At 46.4% G+C, this 10097-nt stretch overlaps 1 protein-coding gene across 1 annotated transcript in view; it reads left to right on the top strand.

Annotated features, from left to right (window-relative positions):
• Nucleotides 1-1338: 1338 nt before the first annotated feature.
• The window catches only part of LOC113030993 (rab proteins geranylgeranyltransferase component A 2-like), a 15114-nt gene continuing 6355 nt past the window's right edge, over nt 1339-10097 (top strand). Inside the window, exons 1-3 of the mRNA XM_026182810.1 lie at nt 1339-1531; nt 1630-1852; nt 7915-7992. Coding sequence (XP_026038595.1) covers nt 1339-1531; nt 1630-1852; nt 7915-7992 — 494 coding nt within the window. The remainder of the gene's footprint in view (nt 1532-1629; nt 1853-7914; nt 7993-10097) is intronic.

Here is a 10097-nt window from a genome sequence, read left to right as displayed (position 1 = left end):
ACCGAGCAGAGACTCAGTTTGTGGTCAAAGGTTTGCACCCGTTTGCCACAGCAGGTGATTTTCAGTAAGTGAATGTGTTTAATTGTAGGCAGGGACATTACTGGATATTCTTGTGTAATTGCTACAGAATAATTTATGTTATACTTTGTTATTGCTACAGAAGAATATTTATTTTATTATTTACATTTACAATCTTTTTCCTGGGGACCCTGTGACACCCCATTGAAGAGCCGTAGGCTGGATCTCTTAAGATCTCACTGCTAGGTTTGTAAGGCCATGTTACTCCTAAATTTCTATCTTGTTCAAAGAGAAGATATAAAACAAAGTTCTAAGCTAATCGACCTTAGTGTTCTCCTTTTTTAAAAAGAATCGATAAAGAATCGAAAATGGAATCGGAATCGTGAAAATATTATCAATACCCATCCCTAGTCTCAGTGGAGTTTAATAAACTCATCCGTCTGCTCCTTGCTATCTAAAATATAACAGGACACCGGAGTAAATTCTCCAGCATCTCACACTTCTGATAATCAGCTGTCTGCTTGACGTTTATTCTGCTGTGTAGAAACTTTAATCTCAGCCAAACCGATTTACTCAGGAACAAATAAAATACTGAAAAAAAGCCAAACAACAACATTTTAAGTTATCTAAGTGACTTATACATCATGTTTAACCTGAGCAGCGAAAGACGGCGGTGGGTTTGAAAACGTTTTGCCGGGAGTCCGGTGTTCTCACGGCTCTAGCGAGCCTAGCCCCCGGCTAGCTATCGAGCTGGTGGGTAACAGACGTCTCCGAAAACGTCGGAGCGCTTTTGAAAATATGCGGTGTCTTGATAAACTGAGCAGATATTTGAGGTTTACACAGCTACATTCTCGGCTGAAAATATGTTAAACGTTTATTTTGTGACCCAGAAAGAATAATAAGAGTAATATTAAAACTAACTAGCTGCCGCCATTGTTGGAAACTGAGCTGGGCCGCGCTATGAATTCTGGGATAGGTTGGGCCATGAAGGATACACCCGACCCATCCTTCAAATTTGTTGGCCGCATTTGTTGGAGTCTTCAAATTTGGACCGTCTTCGTCGTGTCGCTCTTACGTAATCGGCCTACAAATGCGGGCACAGGAGGATGCGAATTTGGACACAGCTATGATAACGGACACAGCTGCTTCTTCTTCTTCGGGGTTTAACGGCAGCTGGCATCCTTGTACATGCAGTGCTGCCATCTTCTGTTTCAGTCCGGTATTACACTCTTAAATCCTGCTACTTATTCCTGCGTCTTTTGTGATCTTACAAAGCTTCAAACGACGCGTCGACTATTAAATCAGTCGTCGACGATTTTGATGGTCGACATAATCGTGACTAGTCAACGTAATCGTGGCAGCCCTACTGTGTTTACCTATCTGTGCTCACCTGTCCGTCAGGTGCCCTGTAGCAGAGCAGACGTGTTTGCAAGCCGTCAGCTGTCTGTGGTTGAAAAGAGGAAGTTGATGCGCTTCCTGACTTCCTGTGTGGAGGAGACGGAGGAGCACCAAGGTGAGATGCCTCACCTGTCCACCTGCTGACATCATAAGGTCACTCTCACCAACATCAGATGATTGTGGGTAATGATGCACTTCCTCCCCATCCTCTAGCTTACAACGGTCGGCCATTTTTGGAGTTCCTTCGCGAGCAGCAGCTGGGCGACAACCTGCAGCACTTCCTGCTTCACTCCATTGCCATGGTGACAGAAGACACACTCACCGAGGTGGGGCTCGCCTCCACGCGCCACTTCCTGCGCTGCCTGGGTCGCTATGGCAACACTCCCTTTCTGTTTCCTGTGTACGGACTTGGAGAGATTCCCCAGTGTTTCTGCAGGTAAGAACCAGTATTACAGTACTACTGTCAGTGAGTACTACTGTGCTCAGCTAGCAGGCTACTCTGCACCCTGAGTCGCCCAAAGCTCACCTGTTGCGAGAACTGTTCGAGTTCTGATGTATTGAGTGTGACGTGGACGTGATGAAGCCACCAGAGTGACAAACGCGATGAGTAGCAGGGTACAGGTAACCAGGTACGTCGGTCAGATCCGAGCGAGGATCTGAGTCTCGGCTGTGTTCTTTATTCTTCTGCAGGAGCAGCTCTGCATGATTCATGGGTCATAATAATCTTTCTTTGTCTGATGCTGGGCCTCTGTGCAGCTGCTTTAGCCCACTTCATTCTAATTGGACAGCTTCTGGAAGCCTGCAGAGGGGCAGCAGCCTGTACTTGGTGGTTCATGAGCTGATTTTATTTGTGTGATTATTTTAGTTTCATTAGCAGTTTTTTTTTTTCCAGATGGAAACAGATGCTGAGCGGGCTCAGAAAAAGGTCAAAGGTCATGTGACAGATGGTAAATGGCCTGTATTTATATAGCGCTTTACTAGTCCCTAAGGACCCCAAAGCGCTTTACACATCCAGTCATCCACCCATCCACACACTGGTGATGGCAGCTACATTGTAGCCACAGCCACCCTAGGGCGCACTGACAGAGGCGAGGCTGCCGGACACTGGCGCCACCGGGCCCTCTGACCACCACCAGTAGGCAACGGGTGAAGTGGACACAACGACCGAGACTGTCCAAGCCGGGGCTCGAACCGGCAACCTTCCGATTACAAGACGAACTCCCAACTCTTGAGCCACGATCGCCCCACAGATGCTGTTATCACACCTACACACACACTCACACACACAGATTCCTGATTAAAGGAAAACAGAGCACTGTGTGTGTGATTTGGCTCGCCATCAAATAAATGAGAACACACACACGCTGTGATTAACACATGATGACACATTGATGTTACGTGTGTGTGTTAGCTCTGCGTGAGAAGGTCGACACAATCTCTCTCACACACACACACTTACAGCTGAGTGGAGTGTGTGTGTTTAATGAGAGCCCTTTGCTCTGATTTATGGAGCAGCTGTAATTTCATTATGTTATTAATCTATGGCGGTGCTGGAGGGGGAGGGGCCAGTAATACAGACAGACAATTGGCTGAGACACCACGGTAACCACACCATCAGACATCCTGCTCCATCCATCCATCCATTCGCTTCTGCTTATCCTTCCGCTACTACTGCACATTCACCCAATGTATATATATATATATATATATATATATATATATATATACACCCAGCACGCCCCTGCGGGCGGTTTATCCTTCCAGCTCGGGTCCTCTACCAGAGGCCTGGGAGCTTGAGGGTCCTGCGCAGTATCTTAGCTGGACAGAGATCTCCGATGTTATTCCCGGGATATGCTGGAGCCACTCGCCTAGCTTGGGAGTCACCGCACCTAAGATAAGATAAGATAAGATAGAACTTTATTAATCCCTCGGGTGGGTTCCTCTGGGAAATTCGACTTCCAAAAAAAGCACAGCAACGACCGAAGTTACAGTTACAGAATTGTTATATATACATATATATATATATATATATATATATATATATATATATATATATATATATACCTAGTGCTCCGATTACCACGGGGACCACCGTTACCTTCACCCTCCACATCCTCTCGAGCTCTTCTCTGAGCCCTTGGTATTTCTCCAGCTTCTCATGTTCCTTCTTCCTGATATTGCTGTCATTCGGAACCGCTACATCGATCACTACGGCCGTCTTCTTCTGTTTGTCTACCACCACTATGTCCGGTTGGTTAGCCACCACCATTTTGTCCGTCTGTATCTGGAAGTCCCACAGGATCTTAGCTCGGTCATTCTCCACCACCCTTGGGGGCATCTCCCATTTTGACCTCGGGACTTCCAGGTTATACTCGGCACAGATGTTCCTGTACACTATGCCGGCCACTTGGTTATGGCGTTCCATGTATGCCTTGCCTGCTAGCATCTTGCACCCTGCTGTTATGTGCTGGATTGTCTCTGGGGCATCTTTACACAGCCTGCACCTGGGGTCTTGCCTGGTGTGATAGACCCCAGCCTCTATGGATCTTGTACTCAGAGCTTGTTCTTGTGCTGCCATGATTAGTGCCTCTGTGCTGTCTTTCAGTCCAGCTTTGTCCAGCCACTGGTAGGATTTCTGGATATCAGCCACCTCCTCTATCTGCCGGTGGTACATACCGTGCAGGGGCCTGTCCTTCCATGATGGTTCCTCGTCTCCCTCCTCTTTCTTGGGTTTCTGCTGCCTGAGGTATTCACTGAGCACTCGGTCAGTTGGGGCCATCTTCCCAATGTATTCTTGGATGTTCCTTGTCTCATCCTGGACTGTGGTGCTGACACTCACCAGTCCCCGGCCCCCTTCCTTCCGCTTAGCGTACAGCCTCAGGGTGCTGGACTTGGGGTGAAACCCTCCATGCATGGTAAGGAAGCTTTCTTGTCTTTATGTCAGTGGCTTCTATCTCCTCCTTTGGCCAGCCTATTATCCCAGCAGGGTACCTGATCACGGGCAGGACGTACGTGTTGATGGCCCGGATCTTGTTCTTACCATTCAGCTGACTCCTCAGGACTTGCCTGACCCTCTGCAGGTACTTGGTGGTTGCAGCTTTTCTAGCGGCCTCTTCATGGTTCCCATTCGCCTGCGGGATCCCCAGGTACTTGTAACTGTCCTCTATGTCTGCAATGTTGCCTTCTGGTAGTTCAATCCCCTCAGTTCTGACTACCTTCCCTCTCTTTGTTACCATCCGACTACACTTCTCCAGTCCGAACGACATTCCAATGTCATTGCTGTATAGCCTGGTAGTGTGGATCAGTGAATCGATGTCTAGTTCACTCTTGGCATACAGCTTGATGTCATCCATGTACAGGAGGTGGCTGACAACTGCTCCGTTCTGTAGTCGGTATCCGTAGCCAGTCTTGTTAATGATCTCACTGAGGGGGTTCAGGCCTATGCAGAACAGCAGTGGGGACAGAGCATCTCCTTGGTAGATCCCGCACTTGATGGTGACTTGTGCTATGGGCTTGGAGTTGGCCTCTAGTGTTGTACGCCACATCCCCATTGAGTTCCTGATGAAGGCTCTTAGGGTCCCATTGATCTTGTACAATTCTAGGCATTCCAGTATCCAGCTGTGGGGCATTGAGTCATAGGCCTTCTTGTAATCAATCCAGGCAGTGCACAGGTTGGTCAGTCTGGTCTTGCAGTCTCGGCTGACTGTTCTGTCTACCAGTAGCTGGTGTTTTGCGCCTCTGGTATTCTTGCCAATTCCTTTCTGTGTCGCGCTCATGTATTGACCCATGTGCCTGTTCATCTTAGCCGATATGATGCCTGACAGGAGCTTCCATGTAGTACTGAGGCAGGTTATTGGTCGGTAGTTGGAGGGGACCGGTCCCTTCTTGGGGTCCTTGGGGATCAGAACCGTCCGACCTTCGGTTAGCCATTCCGGGTGTCTCTCGTTAACTAGCAGCTGGTTCATTTGTGCTGCCAGACGCTCGTGGAGTGCAGTCAGCTTCTTCTATATATACATATATATATATGTATATATATATATACATATATATATATATGTATATATATATACATATATATATATGTATATATATATTAGGGCTGCCACAAACGATTATTTTGATAGTCAACTAGTCACTGATTATTTTTGCGATTAGTCGACTAATCAGATCATCATCCATTGAGGTAAAACGTACAGCTTATTGCACCAGCAGCATCTGCTCTTATATAACTATCATTAGCTTACAGCTTTAACTGTTTAAGGTATGTGCTAACTAAAAATAAAGACAAGATGATAGTTTATTAAATTTTAATGACATTTGCAGATTGTTTCGGTGAAGTTTAATAAACTCCTTGCTATCTAAAATATAACAGGACACCGGAGTAAATTCTCCAGCATCTCACACTTCTGATAATCAGCTGTCTGCTTGACGTTTATTCAGCTGTGTAAAAACTATAACTTTAATCTCAGCCAAACCGATTTACTCAGGAACAAATAAAATACTAAAAAAAGCCAAACAATAACATTTTTAAGTTATTTAAGTGACTCATATATCACGTTTAACCTGAGTAGCGATAGACGGCGGTGGGTTTGAAAAAGATTTGCCGGGAGTCCGGTGTTCTCACGGCTCTAGTTAGCCTAGCTCCCGGCTCGCTATCGAGCTAGTGGGTAACAGACGTCTCCGAAAACGTCGGAGCGCTTTTGAAAATATGTGGTGTCTTGATAAACTGAGCAGATATTTGAGGTTTACACAGCTACATTCTCGCCTGAAAATATGTTAAACGTTTATTTTGTGACCCAGAAAGAATAATAAGAGCAATATTAAAACTAACTAGCTGCCACCATTGTTGGAAACTGCGCTGGGCTGCGCTATGAATTCTGGGACGCTGCTTCTTCTTCTTCGGGGTTTAACGGCAGCTGGTATCCTAGTACATGCAGTGCTGCCATCTTCTGTTTCAGTCCGTTATTACACTCTTAAATCCTGCTACTTATTCCTGCGTTTTTCAGGATCTTACAAAGCTTCAAACGACGCGTCGACTATTAAATCAGTCGTCGACGATTTTGATAGTCGACGTAATCGTGACTAGTCGACTAATCGTGACAGCCCTAATATATATGTTCTTCCTCTTCCTCTACACCCCCCCCCCCCCCCAATTTTTTTGCACATGTCGAGGAGCGTGTCAGGCTACATTTCACTGTGTGTTATACTTGTATACAGTGGGGCAAAAAAGTATTTAGTCAGCCACCGATTGTGCAAGTTCCCCCACTTAAAATGATGACAGAGGTCAGTAATTTGCACCAGAGGTACACTTCAACTGTGAGAGACAGAATGTGAAATAAAAATCCATGAATCCACATGGTAGGATTTGTAAAGAATTTATTGGTAAATCAGGGTGGAAAATAAGTATTTGGTCAATAACAAAAATACAACTCAATACTTTGTAACATAACCTTTGTTGGCAATAACAGAGGTCAAACGTTTACTATAGGTCTTTACCAGGTTTGCACACACAGTAGCTGGTATTTTGGCCCATTCCTCCATGCAGATCTTCTCGAGAGCAGTGATGTTTTGGGGCTGTCGCCGAGCAACACGGACTTTCAACTCCCGCCACAGATTTTCTATGGGGTTGAGGTCTGGAGACTGGCTAGGCCACTCCAGGACTTTCAAATGCTTCTTACGGAGCCACTCCTTTGTTGCCCGGGCGGTGTGTTTTGGATCATTGTCATGTTGGAAGACCCAGCCTCGTTTCATCTTCAAAGTTCTCACTGATGGAAGGAGGTTTTGGCTCAAAATCTCACGATACATGGCCCCATTCATTCTGTCCTTAACACGGATCAGTCGTCCTGTCCCCTTGGCAGAAAAACAGCCCCATAGCATGATGTTCCCACCCCCATGCTTCACAGTAGGTATGGTGTTCTTGGGATGCAACTCAGTATTCTTCTTCCTCCAAACACGACGAGTTGAGTTTATGGTGGCTGACTAAATACTTTTTTGCCCCACTGTAACTATGCATGTGACAAATAAAGAACCTTGAACCTTGAACCTTTTCAGGGTCGCGGGGGGCGCTGGAGCCTATCCCAGCTGTCATAGGGCGAGAGGCGGGGTACACCCTGGACAGGTCGGCAGTCTGTCGCAGGGCCAACACACAAGGACAAACAACCATTCACGCTCACATTCACACCTAGTGGCAATTTGGATTATCCAATTAACCTATCCCAGCAAGCTGCATGTCTTTGGATGGTGGGAGGAAGCCGGAGTACCCGGAGAGAACCCACGCAGACACGGGGAGAACATGCAAACTCCACACAGAAAGACCTGATGGTGGAATTGAACTCAGGACATCCTGCTCCTTAATCCTTAATACTGCCTTAATAAAACTTTTATTTTGAAAGTCTCGCTGGAGGTCAGGAAGTGCGTGTGGTGTCCACATACTTGTGCACAGACAGGTCACATGTTCTCCTGCGTGCTGATTGGCTGCTTTGTTGTTGTGTGTTTCAGGATGAGTGCTGTGTTTGGAGGGATCTACTGCCTGAGACACTCGGTCAGCTGCCTGATCGTGGACAAGGACTCCAACAGGTACACCTGCTGTACCTGCAGTACTGTAGTACTGTCGGTGCTCTGTATAATTCTGTAGTACTGGTACTGCTCTATGTAGTACCTCAGCCAGCACGTACTTGGCTCGACTTGGTTTTAAGTGTTTTGCCTAAGATAGCTGATAGTACTGGTACTGGGTACTTTATTAGTACCTACTCAGCTGGGGGTCCGAGTGAGGTGAGTCAAGCTGACAGTGTGATGTCATCAGACTGTGAGTGATGTCACTGGATGGGTCACAAGAGCAACTCCATCACTAGAATCGTAAAGAGTAAAGCGCAGTAGAGTAGACTGTGACTGACAGCTTCCTGTTGGGCTGGCGTTTGGCCTTCGCTTCCTCCCCTCTGTTCTCTGCTCTGTTTAAAGTCTCGCTCATCGTTAACCTGCGCCGCGTCATGCTGGTCATACAAACAGCACTTCCTGTGGCATTTCAAATTAAATGTTTGTGGTTGGATGTTTCAGGAGAAACGTTTGTTTCTTATACTTCACAGTTTTTCAAATCTAAAGTTGACAGAGAGAAAAACCAGAGTTATAAAATCAAACATGGAGGTGAGGAAATATGTGTTTACATCAACCCCACATCCCTGTCCTCTGACTGTCTCCATGGTAACACATACACATGTGTGCATCATGCTAAACTGCAGGGTGTGTTCGTTTGGTTTGGCCACGCCCCCGAGCGTTTCTGGAGCTTTTAATTGGCCGCTGCTGTGAATCACTTCCTGCTTAGTTATTATCATTTGTGTTTAACCTTTAACTTAATTAAAGGCTGAACAAAGAGCACTGATCACACAGGCTGCCACGGCAACCACTCTGTGTGTGAGAGAGAGGAACCTTCCTGTGCTGAGCTGTGATTGGACGATAATTTATGATCAGTAAAATATTCAATTTATGGAGAGGAAATGAACATCATAATTTAACCTCTGAGGCTCTTCATCAGCCCGCGGCTGCCTCCCCCTCCTCCTCTCCCTCCTCCCCCTCCTCTCTGATAGATGACTCCTCTCTGCACGCCTCCCTCTCTCTCTCTCTGTCAGTGTCTCTCTATCATTGTTTGCAGCCTCATCAGTTTTCTGATTAAATGATTGATTGACAGGCAGGTTTGTATATGGAAGGTCACACATGCACACAGACACACACACACGCACACGCATAGACACGGCCTGTTAGCCTGTTAGCATCCCTCCTGGTAAATTAAAGTTATAAATCACAGGCGGCAGTAATCAGATTACTCTGGGTCAGCTGCTGGTTTCCTGTGTTTGTACTGAACCACAGACGACTGTATGAAGCTAAAATCAGACAGATTGTCGGTGGACTGTTTGTTCTGATGTTCGCATCATTTCCTGCAGTGATGACGGAGCTCGTTTTTATTCTGCACTGGTTCAAATGTAACCAGTCAGTCGCTCGACTGTGTTTAGCTGAAAACCTTAAATGAGACAGATTCTTAATGGAGTTCTGTGTAGCTGGTGTTTCATGGTGTCCTCCTGGGAGCTTCAGTTTGATCAGTTTGTTGATGAGAAAACGTCAGAGACGTTTCAGTTACAGCTGGAAACAGGTCGTTGTGACTGATGATCCGTCTGGTTGTTGTTCGTTACTGAGACTGTGGAGTAAAAATGCTAACGCAGCTAAAAGGCGCTCTGACTGTGTGTGTGTGTGTGCAGGTTATGGATGAGGCCCGTGTACATCATTATTCCCAGTAATCGGGTGGAGCTGTGTGGAGGCGGCCTTGAGAGGCTGCAGAGTGGAGCAGGTCGATCCATCATGGTCTCCCTGAGCCCGGCGCTCATTATGACTGCGGTTATCATCGGTGTTTTAATAAAGCGGGCTGAGCGGGTCACTGCGCGTCTCGAGGACGACTCAGAGTTCTTAAAGTCTCAAACTTCATAAAGCAGTTCAACATTTATCTGCTGCCTCAGACTCACAGTCCGAGGTGGTTACAGCTCATACTTATTTATCTAGTAAGCGGTTCAGCTCCTGTGTCAGGTGATGATGTCATAGCGTCATCATTGAGCTGCTCTGTTATGAACCCACGAAACATGATGCTGTAAACATGTTTAGTCTAACACCGACTCACTTCCTGCTTCCTGTTTCAGTTC

This window comes from Astatotilapia calliptera, chromosome 10, assembly GCF_900246225.1.
Source record: "Astatotilapia calliptera chromosome 10, fAstCal1.2, whole genome shotgun sequence".
Lineage (NCBI taxonomy): Eukaryota > Metazoa > Chordata > Actinopteri > Cichliformes > Cichlidae > Astatotilapia > Astatotilapia calliptera.
The sequence above is the reverse complement of the archived record's forward strand: the minus strand, read 5'-3'. Positions and strand labels throughout refer to the sequence as shown.